The 15958-nt window shown below is 47.1% G+C and overlaps 1 protein-coding gene across 1 annotated transcript in view; it reads right to left on the minus strand.

Moving 5' to 3' along the window:
• The window catches only part of herc1 (HECT and RLD domain containing E3 ubiquitin protein ligase family member 1), an 83783-nt gene that overhangs the window by 18491 nt on the left and 49334 nt on the right, over positions 1-15958 (minus strand). The window contains 24 exon segments of the mRNA XM_041987663.1: positions 174-387; positions 4581-4848; positions 8486-8520; positions 8523-8596; positions 8599-8661; positions 8742-8844; positions 8846-8896; positions 8899-8945; positions 9920-9972; positions 10312-10412; positions 10414-10452; positions 10455-10529; positions 10531-10554; positions 10556-10585; positions 10897-10938; positions 10940-11124; positions 11223-11308; positions 11310-11345; positions 14411-14642; positions 14866-14949; positions 14952-14981; positions 15059-15219; positions 15304-15514; positions 15597-15870. Coding sequence (XP_041843597.1) covers positions 174-387; positions 4581-4848; positions 8486-8520; positions 8523-8596; positions 8599-8661; positions 8742-8844; positions 8846-8896; positions 8899-8945; positions 9920-9972; positions 10312-10412; positions 10414-10452; positions 10455-10529; positions 10531-10554; positions 10556-10585; positions 10897-10938; positions 10940-11124; positions 11223-11308; positions 11310-11345; positions 14411-14642; positions 14866-14949; positions 14952-14981; positions 15059-15219; positions 15304-15514; positions 15597-15870 — 2518 coding nt within the window.

The following is a 15958-nucleotide window of genomic DNA, read 5'->3' on the forward strand; positions in this document are numbered from 1 at the left end:
ACAAAATGTGACTCAAAGAGGCGCTAATGTGCCTCAAACATGACTAAAATGTAAACAAACGTGACCATGTGGAGTGACATCATGAATGCTAGCAGACATCTAATATCACTCTGGAACGATGAGCAGCAAACAAACAGCTGGCCGCCGCCGCCGCCTGGTCTCAGTCTACAAACCTCTTTTCTCCACGTCGGCTTTGTCGTACGCGGGTCTCAGCCTGGCGCCCTTATCGGCCAGCAGCGCCACTAGAGCCTGCGTCACCACGAAGTTGGGCGAAGTGACGAGCTTGTTCTCCTCGGCAACGCTGCGCAGGAAGCTGGGCAGGAACTTCCTCTGGATGGGGTCGTCCACGGTGGTCAGGTTCATGCCCGTCGCCGCAGAGATCAGGTTCTGGAAGAACAGTAAACCTGAAACTCATCACCTGGATGCAGCAGGAACGCAGAGAGGATGCAGATGAACGCTGTTCTCTGCATCCGGACCTGACTTTATGATGTTTGAATGGGAATGTTGACGGAGTTTTGTCCAAAGTTTCCCAACTAATCCTTTTACAACTGGACGTATGAAGCTAAAAGACCAACAGAGATGAACTGGAAGGAAGCAGATCAACTCAAAGAAATGATTTCCATGGAAGAGGTTGCGTTCCATCCAACAACTGTGGGAAAACTACAATAATCATTAATAAAATTCCTAGCTTTTCCAGAATCCTGAGACAGAATTCCACGGCAGTGTCAACTGGTTCATATTTGCCAATTTTCTAGCTCCAGATTTTCTTTTTCTGTTTGCTGAAAAACAATAAATTGACCGTATGTTCAGAGAGGAGTTTTCATGAACATTTGCGTGCCACAGCATGTGTTTGCTGCTACTCTCAGGTGAAACTTAGCGTTCATGTGAATCAGGGTATTAACCCTTTAAAAACAGAGCGGTGGCCTGAAGTTCCCTATTAGCATAATCCAGTTTAAAATTACCTAAATTAAGAACTATAATAGCTAGAGCGGTCTTAGCTGAAAACTGAGTCTTCTGCCTTTCAAGATGTGACATCGTTGTGAGCCAATGACATCACAGCGTTATGCTACGTGTGGTGCACAGTGGCGATATAAACACACGGTAGTTCATGGGAAGTAGCAGCGGTGATTATCGGAGAGATGGAGAATATTTTAGTACAACCAGACAGGAGTTAAGATGCCAGTGTTTATTTTCAAAAATTAAGTTATTGGCAGAGCAGTGTGCACATTTCCTGAGACAAGTCTGTAAATCTGTGCAAATAGAGACTTTTGTTCACATGGATCCATTCACAATGATGGTGATCGTTTATGTAGCAGAAAACTCTGAAACATTCAGCTTCATTCAGACATAAAGAACATACCTGGGAGCTGAACAGGCTAAGTTAGCCTAACAGCCAGCGACTCCAACAAGCCAGTTACCGGTAGCAAGTTCACCGAGATTCCGATCTCATTCCTCATCACTGAATCCTGTGAATTCTTCATCCCCGTGTTGTTTTCTGAACGAACTCCGCCAACTACTGCTCGATCACCATTTCCAGCTGCATATTTTAACTACTAAAATTTTATAATCTACAGAATAGGATTTTCTTCTTTGGGGGCATTTTGTTTGGGTTCAGTTTTTCTCAGTTGCCTTTAAGTTAATGTTTTAGTTCATTTTTTCAGTAGTACAGCAGCAACAAATACTGTGGTTAGCCTAGAGCGCCCTCTCGTGGCTGTAGACGGTAATGTTTACTCATGTTGGTTCATGTCAGTCGGTATGAATTATTCTATTCTATTCTATTACTTTCTACAGTCATTTAGCAGACAGCTTTTAATCCAAAGTGACTTACATTTGAGAGTAAAAACAACACAAGCATGAATTCAAACAAGATGGACATCATAATTTAGTGGTAGTCAGACTGCTGTGAGTCCAGCTGGACCCAGGTGCTGTCATGTGGAGCTAGAGGCAGAGCATATAATTTTTGTTTTTTTTAAGTTTTTTGTAGTTTTTGTAAGTCAGTCTGTTTAAATACTAGACCCCGATTTCTCCACACAACATCATCTTGGGCATAATTGCAGCAGCTTCTTCAGTACCTGGTTGAGCCAAAGAGCTGGACAAATCTTTCTAACTCATTCTGAGTAGAAGAGTTAAGCTAAGTGTGGAAATGCTCCTTAAACAACTGAGTCTTTAGCTTGCTCTTAAAAGTGGATAAGGACTCTGCGGATCGGACAGAGTTTGGTAGATGGTTCCACCACCGAGACACAACAGAGGAGAAGAGTCTAGCTACTGATGTGGTGCCACCTTGTGGTGGGAGCACTAGGCGTCTTTCACTGGCAGAGCGTAACTGTGGAGAGGGAGTGTAGCTCTGGATTAAGGAGTGGAGGTAGACCGGAGCCGTTTGGGTTATTGTTTTGTAAGCCAGAAGCAGAGCTTTGAATCTGATGCGCTGCAACTGGAAGCCAGTGGAGAACGATTAGCAGCGGAGTGACATGAGCTCTTTTGGGCTGGTTGAAGACCAGACGTGCTGCTGCGTTCTGGATCATCTGCAGAGGTTTAACTGAGCATGCAGGCAGTCCAGCCAGTAAGGAGTTGCAGTAGTCAATGCGAGAAATGACCAGAGCCTGGACCAGGAGCTGGGTCGTGTGTTCAGTCAGGTAGGGTCTGATCCTCCTGATGTTGTAGAGAGCAAATCGGCAAGATCGAGCAACCGAGGCAACATGGTCCTTAAAGGTCAGCTGGTTGTCTACCATGACACCAAGATTCCTGGTAGACACATTAAAAACATGCTAAATTATATATATAAGTCGCACCTGACTATAAGTTGCAGGACCAGCCAAACTATAAAAAAAGTGTGACTTGTAGTCCAGAAAATACGGTAGTTTGTTTTTAGCCCATTAGTAGTTTGTACATATAAAATACCTTCAAAAACTTCAAAGTATATAGTTAAAATATTACTATTTAACAGCATTTTTACTCTTGCTTTTAAACCAGACTGAGCTTTGGCTTTGTTTACAGATTATTAGTTTCATGCTTGTGTTTTTAGTCTTTTTTTTCTTTAAATCTGTTTTATGATTTAGCGTGTGGACTCTCAGCTGTACAGCACTTTATGTTGTTTTTAAATGTACTTGTAAATAAAGTTAACTTGACTTGCGTTTGTAAGCGGCCGTCTTGTAACCCAAGGGTTGCTGGTTCGATCCTCGGCCAAGTCAAGTTCATGTCGAGGTGTCCTTGGGAAAGACACCGAACCCCTACTTGCTCCTGATGGGTCGTAGTTGAGCGCCTTGCATGGCAGCTTCCCCCATCAGTGTGTGAATGTGTGTGTGAATGTGTGAATGTGATGTATGATTCCAGGTACAGAAAAGCGCTATATAAATACGGACCATTTACCAAAAACATGAATTTGTATTTTTTTCTGATTTTTTCAGACTTTCATTGTTCCTTAACTTTTTTGTTTTTAATTGTTTATTTTTAAATGACACCACAGTAGAAAAAAAGCCCATGTACATATTTCAGTTGCTTTGTATTGCAGATGAAAATCAATCCCAACGTGTTTGTTCTCTGCTCTTTAAAGAATTTTATGTCAGAGACATATCGCTGCGATAACTTGTATAATGTAAAGAATTATTTTCTTTAGTTTTGTACATTCAGAAATGTTTTGGATCACTATGTTTTCTCTTTATTTAGTAAAATGTAATGATATAATGAAATGTAAAGATTTTTGTGAATTTTTATATTTATGGTATAATTTCAAAACTTATGACTTTTTATTGCCCAGTGACTTTCATGAGCTTTAGGATAAAGGGGTAGTGCACCCTAAAATGTGTTTTTGAGTTGTAAACAACCCAGTATTACCTGATGAAAACCACATATACTGCTGATAAAATTTTTAAAAACGGGATTTTGTGGGTGAAAAATGGCTCATAACGCCCCTCAAGATAAAACCAGGTTTTGTTTTTCGTGATGTAAAGCCATACTTGGTGCTTCTCGGTCACAAGAACATTTTAAAAACCCCACAGCTCCTCCCCCAGATGCAGGTAGGCGGGTCCTCGCCTTGCAGGCATAGAAAACCACGCCCACCAATGCATATGAAGGGATGTGAACTTATCTGGTGTAGATTTGCTATCAAGTGGCCGCTGAGCTGCTGTCTGTCAATCATTTCTGCCTGTGTATCCTGTCCTGCCCACTCTCCGCCCCCCCACACCTCATCGCACAAAAATAACATTGGTTAATAGGTGGGTTAAACTCTGTATTACTTTGAAGTTAATGACTGGTTGTAATTTCCTAACTCACCACTCTGATCTGCAGCTAAAACTGGCGGCCATCTTTAAAAGTATGCAGGGAAACACAACTTTGGTCTACAAAGCTCTTCTTGGACTGGTTCCTTCAAAGTTGGAAAACAACTTCATAGGACTTGAAGCCGTTATGCTCTGCGTTCTTGTGAGTTTTATCATTTGACTGTCCCTCGTTTGTGCACTGAACTCTGGGAAAAGAGTATTTCGTTTTGCCACCTGAGCACCATGAAATGACCTGGAGTCTGAAGTGATTTCACCTGAAGCTTCCCACTTAATCCTAGATGACAAACAATATGAAAGCTTGTGTACCTGTGTGCAGAGCTGCACCAGCAGCTTGGCAGCGTTGGGACTATTGGAGGCCAGGCAGCCCACAGCTGTGCTCAGGTAAGCCAGGCAGGAGATGGGTTTGCTGGCCTTGGTAGCCCCGCGGGGTCTTTCTGCGTGACCCGATCCAGCTACAGGACTGGTGGAGAGACCAGCCCGACCTGCCGCCGCCAGGCACATCAGCCGGACCAGAGTCCTGATGTCGGTCAAACCGAGAGACTCAAGACCTGCTGCAAGGCTGCAGCTCGACCCGCTGTGCGGCAGAGAGAGAGAGAGAGAGAGGATGGACCTGTCAGATGCCTCCAGGTGACATTTACACACATTAATGTCTGAATCCAGATGGAAAAAATTATATTTTAGAGTCTCTGTTGGAACAAAAATACATTTAAGTTAAGACGTTTAAACATCAACAATGATTTGATCTGTGATGTCTGTGAAATCATTGACAATAAAAACAAAAATAAAACACTTTTTTAAATTTATTTTGTCCTGTCTAGCTATGGAATTTACATAATCTCGCTGGACCAGACCAGAGGGGACAGAAAAAAGTGAACAGAAGTAAAAAGTAGAAAAAAGAAAGAGAAGACGAAGACAGAACAGACAGAAGGAAACGACACTTCAATCAGCCTAACACCATTATATCATGTATCAGGATAAAGTAAAAACAAGAATCAAGATATCAGTTTTAGACCATATCATCCATCCATCCACCCATCCACCCACCCATCCATCCATCCATCCACCCACCCATCCATTCATCCACCCATCCATCCATCCATCCATCCATCCACCCATCCATCCATCCATCCACCATCCATCCATCCATCCATCCATCCATCCATCCATCCACCCACCCATCCATCCATCCATCCATCCACCCACCCATCCATCCATCCATCCATCCATCCACCCACCCATCCATCCATCCATCCACCCACCCATCCACCCATCAATCCATCCATCCATCATCCATCCACCCACCCATCAATCCATCCACCCACCCATCAATCCATCCATCCATCCATCCACCCATCCATCCATCCATCAATCCATCATCCATCCACCCATCCATCCATCCATCCACCCATCCATCCATCCATCAATCCATTATTCATCCATCCACCCACCCATCCATCCATCCATCCACCCACCCATCCATCCATCCATCCATCCATCCACCCATCCACCCACCCATCCATCCATCCATCCATCCACCCACCCATCCATTCATCCACCCATCCACCCACCCATCCATCCATCCATCCATCCACCCATCCATCCATCCATCCCACCCCACCCATCCCATCCATCCATCCATCCATCCACCCACCCATCCATACCATCCATCCATCCTCCATCCACCACCCATCAAATCCATCCATACCATCCACCCTCCCCCACTCCATTCCATCCATCCATCCACCATCCATCCATCCATCACAGCCACCCATCCACCATCCACCATCAATCCATCCATCCATCATCCATCCACCCCCCCATCAATCCATCCACCCACCCATCATCCATCCACCCACCCATCAATCCATCCATCCTCCGATCCACCATCCATCCATCATCAATCCATCATCCATGCCACCCTCCATCCATCCACCCACCCATCCATCCATCCATCAATCCATCATCCACCCACCCATCCATCCATCCTCCACCCACCCATCCATCCATCCTCCATCCACCCATCCACCCACCCATCCATCCATCAATCCATCCATCCATCCATCCATCCATCCTCCATCAACCCATCCACCCACCCATCCATCCATCCATCCACCCACCCATCCATCCATCCATCCACCCACCCATCAATCCATCCATCCATCCATCCATCCACCCACCCATCCATCCACCCATACACCCACCCATCAATCCATCCATCCATCCATCCATCCACCCACCCATCCGTCCCATTCCTATCCATCCATACATCCTCCATCCACCCACCCACCCATCCATACCACACCACCCTCATCCATCCATCCACCCACGCCATCAATCCATCCATCCATCCTCCACCCCCCATCCATCCACCCACCCATCCATCCACCCACCCACCCATCCATCCATCCATCCACCCACCCACCCATCCATCCACCCATCCACCACCCATCCACCCACCCATCAATCCATCCATCCATCCATCCATTATTCATCCATCCACCCACCCATCCATCCATCCATCCATCCATCCATCCACCCACCCACCCATCCATCCATCCATCCACCCACCCATCAATCCATCCATCCATCCACCCACCCATCAATCCATCCATCCACCCACCCATCCATCCATCCATCTATTATTCATCCATCCACCCACCCACCCATCCACCCATCCATCCATCCACCCACCCATTTATCCATCCATCCATCATCCATCCACCCACCCATCCATCCATCCATCCATCCACCCACCCATCAATCCATCCACCCACCCATCAATCCATCCATCCATCCATCCACCCATCCATCCATCCATCCATCCATCCATCAATCCATCATCCATCCACCCATCCATCCATCCACCCACCCATCCATCCATCCATCAATCCATTATTCATCCATCCACCCACCCATCAATCCATCCATCCATCCATCATCCATCCACCCACCCATCCATCCATCCATCCATCCACCCACCCATCAATCCATTCTTCCATCCATCCACCCATCCATCCATCCATCAATCCATCATCCATCCACCCATCCATCAATCCATTATTCATCCATCCACCCACCCATCAATCCATCATCCATCCACCCATCCATCCATCCACCCACCCATCCATCCATCCATCAATCCATTATTCATCCATCCACCCCAGGGTTTCCTACAGCTTAAAGCAAGTTAAATTTAGACTTTTTATGACTTTTTTAATGCCATTTGAAAATAAATTTAAGACCAACTTCCCAATTAACAAAAAGTGGGAAAAACACACACATCAATTACAAGTGGTTAGGGACAATTCACCCAAATGTTTACTTTAACATAAAATCATAAAACCGCATGCAAACGATAGGTAATGTCGGAGTCTGGGAACATTGCACGAAATAGTCTCTCAATCTCCCTCATTAGACTTTAACGATCGGTGGTTTTGTCAGAGTGTTCAGGAGACCACAGTACCTCTGCTTTCAGTGTAGCGTACACCCGAACATTGTCCCGGAGATGTGGTGCTGCTGTCCCAGTTGTTGAATATCGGTAGTGCGGTGGAGACGAGAGGAAATACCTGCCGTATGCAGTTGGGCAGCTCGGTTTTGATGCTTTGTGTTTCGCAGCTGTGCATGTGGGACTCCACTGCCTCAACTCCCATCGTGTCGAGTTTGAAACATTTTTTTGCACAAAATACACCGTGCCTCGTACACATTGCCCGGTACCGGTTTCAGCCATGAAGAAAAATCTTGGTCGAACAGCCAATTTTCGCTGAATTTACACTTTCCCATGATGTAGTTCAAAGTTGCTACATTAACAACGTGCGTCTGCTCTTAGAGTTAGAGACGCTGCAACCACGTCACTGTTTTGTTGGTTCCGCCATCATGTTCGCTTCATCAGAGACATTCGGTACATTTTAAATAAAATTAATGTTAGGATTTATTTTTAGATTTGAGACTAATTTCAATTATAAAATCCTACTAATTATGTGTAAACATTTTTAAGACTTTAGAAAGATCAATTTAAGACATTTTAATGCCAATTAAGGCCTTAATTTTAGATTGATGAATTCAATGCCTTTTAAGACTTTTTAAGGATCCGCGGGAACCCTGCACCCACCCATCCACCTACCCACCCATCCACCCACCCATCCATTCATCCATCCCCCTTTATCCACCCATCCGGGCGTTTGATGCGCTGGGATCGTATTGGTGACGTTTACCTGACGGACAGCAGCGACAGCGCTCTCATCACCAATGGTTCTGGCCACGACAGCACCTGGCTGCAGCTGTCACCCTCCTGAGCGCCATCACCCGGTCATGAGGTTCTGCAGAGCTGCCGCCTGCTCTCCGAGGGTCACCCGACCCGACGAACTCTTATCCACCGAGGTCTGGCACCCTGAAGACAAACATGCTTGGTTACCATGTCACCACAGTCTGGTTCAGTTTGGGATGCAGGGATTTAAAAGATTAGGTTACCTATCTGCAACAGGGTCTCCTCCTGCTGTTGGTGGCTGTCACCATGGCAAACAGAAGCTCCCAGCGGGTCAGCTGTCGGGGACTGGACAGGTTCGGGGATGATCCCTGCGCTCGCTCAGACCCAATGGACCGGCCAGGAGCTCAAACTCCTCCTCTCACCCGTCAGCTTCTCGTCTTCGTCGACGTCCAGCATGTCCCAGTCCTCTGCAGCAGAACGAAATGTCGTTAGCATCACTCTGCACCTGGTCAGGGGCTTCCTGACCAGCAGGCCCAGGAGGTGAGGATAGGGAAGTCAACATCTTCACCACGATCCTCAACACCGGAACGCCGCAGGGTTGTGTGCTCAGCCCCGCCTCTTCACACAGGACTGTTCTGCCATCCACCCCACCGACATGGTGGTTAAGTCTGCGGATGTTACCCCGTGGGTGGGTCTCATTTCCAACAATGATGAGACCCACTACAGAGAAGAGGGACTAGAGTCTCACAAAATTCTGTTCAATAACAATCTGGTTCTTCACATCAACAAGACCAGGGAGGTCTTAGTAGATTACAGGAGTCCAGGAAGACTGAGCACGCTTCTCTCTGCATCCACAGAGAGGCAGTGGAGCGTGTAGACAGCATGAAGTTCCTGGACATCCCATTTCCTCTAATCTGCATCCTGGACTGAACACTTCCCCACCTGGTGAAGAAGGCCAACAACAGGCTGGACAAGCATGGACTCTTTCTCAGCTGCTGGAGAACTTCTACAGAGCCTCCATGGAGAGCATTCTGTGTCTCAGTGTGACTGTGTGGTGAGGACAGCTCAGGGGATTGTGGGCGGCCGTCAACCAGATCTGGACTCCATCTACACCACCCAAGTCCAAAAGAGGGCCAGACGCATTGCAGCCGACCCCGCCCACCTACCACCACTGCCACCACCAACGCCCTGTTTGTACCACCTCCATCAGGAAAAGCTGGACAGGACATTAAAACCACCACAGACTGACTCAGAGACAGCTTCTTCCCCAGAGCTGTGGAAGCAATAGCACCCCTGTAGTTCAACATTTAGCCCCCCCAGTACTCGCACACATGCACCCACCCCTCCACAGCTACACACACCTGAAGATTCACGCTTTCTCAGAATCAGAAGAGTGCTCAGCATCTCCATGCAGCATCGCATTCAAGATTTTCATTTTTACCTTCGTAAACACTGTCTTGCTTCCCCAGGAGGTCCGGAGCTTGGCCTTTGTACCTGAACACACCACAGAACCACATCTGTCATCTGTGCAATGACTCAGCAGTCCTGGTTCTGAGGCAGGGAAGAACTCAGATACCGAGCAGAGATAAATCAGATCTATCAAAGATGTGAAACATTTCAGATCCTAAATATCTGCAGATAGAGAAATATATTCTTCTGTGTCTATTTGATCAGGATATCACAGCTGGTCAGGAAACGAAGGATAGAAGCAGGACCCTCTCCTCGTCTTTAAAGCTAACCTTTAATCTTTGGCTAAACAGGAAAAGCGGAGGACAAACTTACTGAAATTAAATGGTGGCTGGGACTGAATTTTCTAAACCTAACGATGCATACCTCTCCACGACGGGAACTTTGGCTTTGCTTTTGGATAGCCAATACTTCTCTCTGCAGCCTCCACACAGCAGGTAGTACGGGTTGCCGCTGCCGCACTCCCCCTCCGAACCAGCCATCCACGTAGGAGCCGTTGCTACGGTAAACCCTGCCGGTTGGACGCTGCGCCCGCAGCCCGGGTGGCTCTTCTTCATGTGTTGGTTGAAGTTGGCCACATTGGCCCTCACAGAGCTCACACACCACCACTGTCGTCTCGATCGTCGGCCTCACACACATGCTGCAAGGAGTGTACGACACACATAAGGATGTGATTAAACAACACACCATACACGTTTCTAGGTGACTGAAAGGCTCATGCAGGGTTTCATCTGTTATGATGGCTTTCTATAGGTGAATTCAAAGCAACAGCCAATCTGCAGCGAGGATTAGATGCAGGTATCCGTTTGTGTGTCATGCTGGCCGGATCAGCAGAGTGAGTGACTACAGGTGTGCACGTCCTGTTGTGAGTTACTGTGAGTGGCGAGAGAAGCAGGTAAGGAGCACGATGGAGGTGGCAGCTCATTGGCTGGAGCGTAAAGTCACACACACCCATGTTGGCCAGTCCAGTACCTCCGGGATCCACATTCCCAAGAATGTCGGTGTCACTGGCGAGGTCCTGGCCAAACATGGCCTCCATGGTCTCTTCGTCCAAGTCCATCTCCAGCTCCTCGTCCAGGTTGAAGTCATACAAGGCGCCCGGGTCTTGTTGTTGCTGGAGGGAGGAGACCTCTCGCCGTGACTGGCTGTGGTGGGCCTGCACTGAGCGGTACAGTCCGGCTGGGCGGGACAAGAAGTTCAATGTGAGCAGATGAGCGGACGTAAACTCTGATGTTAAAATGCTGAATATGGAGGGTGTGTGTGTTGGATGTTCTCACCAGCGCGAGCCAACAGCGTGCGTGCAGCCAGGTCAAAGCGGTGTTTCCTGCCGGCTGTGGATCGGCCTCTGAGGGGGGGCGCCGCTGGAGGCCGACACGCTGTCTTGTTCCAGACCTTCAGGACTACAAAACACAGACACATGCTTCAGTTTTACTTGTTTTACCACCGGGCAACTCCACACTTGTGCCATATTACCCTCCATATTCTCTGCAAAGTTATCTATAAATATTTATTATCGGGTGCCCTAGGCACAGTTGCCTTCTTGCATAGTGATCCTCATTATTTAGGACAAAAATGTCCTATTACGTTAAGTTAAATCCACATTTTTTAACATCATAGCTATTATAAACCATGATCATAAATAGTTTTATTTTTACTTTTCACCATTAAAATCCCAGACCCATTACAAGCCTACGCATAAAATGCTGTTGGCAAAAACAAAAGTAAGTTCAGCGTTGCTAGCAGCTGATGTTAGAGCCTTTAGCAACACATGTTAGAGCCCTTAGGGGTGGATGTTAAAACTGTTAGCAGCTGATGTAACGAGTTGTTAGCTGATGATGTTAAGTCCCATTTATGCTCGACGCAGAAGATGGATATGCAGACGGGCGCACAGTTTCCGTCTTCTGCATCGGTTACGAGTGTAATTTGGTTTCTTTTCATGGAGCTTAGCTATCCATCACTTCAAGCAGAAAATGGAGCAATACCGCCTGAAACTGCAGGGGCAGAATAGCTGACATGTAACCAGTGAAAGAAACAAACCATAGACGAAGAAGAGGATCAGGAAGGGAACAGCAGAAGAGGAATAAAGACAAGGGCTGTGTCCGAATGTCCACCCTACTCCCTAACCCCTCCTTCACTACATAGGGCTGCACTACATTGTAACTCATTCTCTTGGCAATTCGGACACAAAGCAGCCTATTTTTTCATCGCTGCAAACCACGAGACTACCGCCGTCACTCCGGCAACCACAACCCGCGTCAAGATGTCATTCCAAATCCAATCCAAAGTTGTGTGTAAATATTTTTTTTTATTCCTTATGTTGTATTTTAGTCTTTGTTTGTTTGCTTATAGGTAATTTCGTGCAGCTAAATTTTTTCGCCTCCTTGGGCCATGTTGGGCTTCTGCCAGCAATGCATTGTGGTCTATATTGAACCGTCTAGTGACCATCGATGCTCACTACTTTTCAAGATGCATTGTGGGTAATTTTAAGTGCCCTACTTTTTCTTTCTGGACATTCGAAACTCCGACAAAATGGCATGAGCCCTATATAGGGCACTATGTAGGGAGTAGGGTGCACATTCAGACACAGCCAAGGACAACAACAACTGTAGAAATTGTGCAAGCTTTTGAAGAAAGGATGTTCGTGTGTTTAAGGTGTGCTTAGTGGTTGAAAACAACTTCGTCCTGGTGCATTACCGCCACCAAACGCTGTCTGAAACTGACATCAGCTAGCAGGAATGAACTCTGAACTCAGGACTGCCCACTAGTGGAGGAATTGACTTAACAACCATGGCAACACAAAACATGCATGGAAGCATGAGGACGGCAACGTATGACGTTTAAAATGGACATCGCTATTTACATATGTAAGGGAGCATAAGTGGGCCTTTAGAGCTGTTAGCAGGTGATGTTAGAGCTGTTAACAGCTAATGTAAAGAGCTGTTAGCAGGTGATGTTAGAGCTGTTAGCAGCTAATGTAAAGAGTTGTTAGCAGGTGATGTTAGAGCTGTTAGCAGCTGAAGTTAAAGAGCTGTTACCAGGTGATGTTAGAGCTGTTAGCAGCTAATGTAAAGAGCTGTTAGCAGGTGATGTTAGAGCTGTTAGCAGCTAATGTAAAGAGCTGTTAGCAGGTGATGTTAGAGCTGTTAGCAGCTAATGTAAAGAGCTGTTAGCAGGTGATGTAGAGCTGTTAGCAGCTAATGTAAAGAGCTGTTAGCAGGTGATGTTAGAGCTGTTAACAGCTAATGTAAAGAGCTGTTAGCAGGTGATGTTAGAGCTGTTAGCAGCTAATGTAAAGAGCTGTTAGCAGGTGATGTTAGAGCTGTTAACAGCTAATGTAAAGAGCTGTTAGCAGGTGATGTTAGAGCTGTTAGCAGCTAATGTAACGAGTTGTTAGCAGGTGATGTTAGAGCTGTTAGCAGCTAATGTAAAGAGCTGTTAGCAGGTGATGTTAGAGCTGTTAGCAGCTAATGTAAAGAGCTGTTAGCAGGTGATGTTAGAGCTGTTAGCAGCTAATGTAAAGAGTTGTTAGCAGGTGATGTTAGAGCTGTTAGCAGCTAATGTAAAGAGCTGTTAGCAGGTGATGTTAGAGCTGTTAGCAGCTAATGTAAAGAGTTGTTAGCAGGTGATGTTAGAGCTGTTAGCAGCTGAAGTTAAAGAGTTGTTAGCAGGTGATGTTAGAGCTGTTAGCAGCTAATGTAAAGAGCTGTTAGCAGGTGATGTTAGAGCTGTTAGCAGCTGAAGTTAAAGAGCTGTTAGCAGGTGATGTTAGAGCTGTTAGCAGCTGAAGTTAAAGAGTTGTTAGCAGGTGATGTTAGAGCTGTTAGCAGCTAATGTAAAGAGCTGTTAGCAGCTAATGTAAAGAGCTGTTAGCAGGTGATGTTAGAGCTGTTAGCAGCTAATGTAAAGAGTTGTTAGCAGGTGATGTTAGAGCTGTTAGCAGCTAATGTAAAGAGCTGTTAGCAGGTGATGTTAGAGCTGTTAGCAGCTAATGTAAAGAGTTGTTAGCAGGTGATGTTAGAGCTGTTAGCAGCTGAAGTTAAAGAGCTGTTAGCAGCCTATGTTAAGCATCATGTTAGAGGTGTTGATGTTAGAGGTGTTAGTGGATGATGTTAAAACTATGTAAACTGTTTATTCTTGTCTTTTTTTCTTTCTTCTTTTGGCTACCATCCACAGCAGCCTTTTTCTCCCTGTGGATAAGTTGTATTTAGCATTGAATCAGTTATAATATTTATAATTTTAAATATGATTATGATTACAGTTGATCATTAAAAGTGTTTTTTTGTTATCTACACTGAAACTTGGTACCCTACGCGCCAAAATAGTAACTGAAAAGTTTGAACCTTTCAGTAAACATGCTGCCTTGTTGTGTGCCATCAGTACAAGTGAAGAAATGAGAGAAAAGACAGACACATTTATCCTAATATTAAAAAGTCTAAATCAGGACCAGGAAAACTTCCAGCTGTACCTCTCGCTGAAGCCCTCCTCCATCTCAGCATCTGCACTGGCGATGTCTCCGGGAGAGCACAGGTATGAGCTGCGGTCCAGAGATTTACCTCCAGCTGTGGCGCCTGAACAGGACTCGGACCCATCGCCGGTCCTGGCATGAGCCTCATCGCGCTCGTCCTCCGTGCCCGGATGTTCAATCATCCACATGGCCAGTACGGTGATGTTCTGAGCGTCGGCCTCTCCTCGAGCCCCTGGGATGACGGGAATGAACACCAGAAATAATCACTAATGTTGATTTACTTTTTCCTTTAGATTCGACAATGACAACACAGGAGCCCCACTTCTGACTCTGACTCCATGTAAATAAATAAATGTCCTGAGTGTGGAATCCTCATTATCCACCCTTTCTGTGAGACTTAAAATGAGATGAAATGTAGAAGTCTGGAAGGAGCAGGAGACTTGATGTAGACTGACCTGTGGCTTCCAGGGCTTTGGTGATCTGCCTCAGGGAGAAGCCCATTTCCAGCAGGGGCACAGCGATGGCTGGTGGGGGGGGGAGGTGGAGAGTCTGCTGCTGGGGTCCGACAGAGCTGAAGAAAGAAGGAAATCATCAGACATGAATGGATATGATGGACACATCCAGACACATCCAGGTACTTACAGGTGCCGGCCCGGTTCTGCGGTCTGGTTGGCTGGGAGTCTGGGGAGGTCAGGCTCTGCCGGCGGCCCACCTCATCTGAGGGAGAGGTGGGTAGGGACGACACGGGGGGAGTCTGGGCTCGGCGTGTTGGAACCAGGGTGGTGGTGGGGTAGCTGGAGAACATTTGCCTGTAGGAACACAGAGCGAGGGTTAGTCCACCTGAAAACAAGGCTCCTCTCTGACCGCGAGCCTCTGAGCACCGCCGCTGTCACCTGAGGAGGCTGAGAGGCATGACGCCCGGAGACTCTGAGGCGGGGACCGTCTCGGTGTCAGTGACCGGCGTGGTGGCGGTGGTGGTGTCCTCCAGCGAGGAGCTCATGAAGGAGGTGGTGCTGGAGGCAGACGGGCTCGTGGTAATGGGGGTCTGAGCCAGCTGCTCCCCCTCTGTGCCCTCCCCCTCTCCTTCAGGCTCAGTCCTCACCCCTGAAAGAAAAAAAAGTAAATCATTTAAACATGAAACTATTTTCTACCTCAGACCCTCATCCTGAAAGGACGAGGCTCTCACCGGGCCTCGTCTTCCCCCCGCTGGGCTCCTCCTGCAGCCCGTTAACCACCAGCTTGTAGATCATGGCCTGGGCCCTCTCCAGGTCCGCCAGGCCCAGCGCTCGCTTGATGGGCGACCGCATCACTGCCCGCTTCACCATGTGGCGCATCAGAAACTGCAGCGCGGCCCTCATCTCCACTTCCTCCTGACACACCGGCGAGGAGGCCACAGCGCCGCCGTTGGAGCCAGCGTTCAGGTCGGCGTTGTGGCCGCTGGGTGCCGTCTCTGGTAACACCTGGAAGTCAGAAGAGTCGACAGGTTCGTGTTAATCCAACAACATGGAAATGTTTCGATCCTCAAAACAACGGTTCGCTAACTTTTTA

The sequence above is a fragment of the Melanotaenia boesemani genome, chromosome 1 (assembly GCF_017639745.1).
Source record: "Melanotaenia boesemani isolate fMelBoe1 chromosome 1, fMelBoe1.pri, whole genome shotgun sequence".
Lineage (NCBI taxonomy): Eukaryota > Metazoa > Chordata > Actinopteri > Atheriniformes > Melanotaeniidae > Melanotaenia > Melanotaenia boesemani.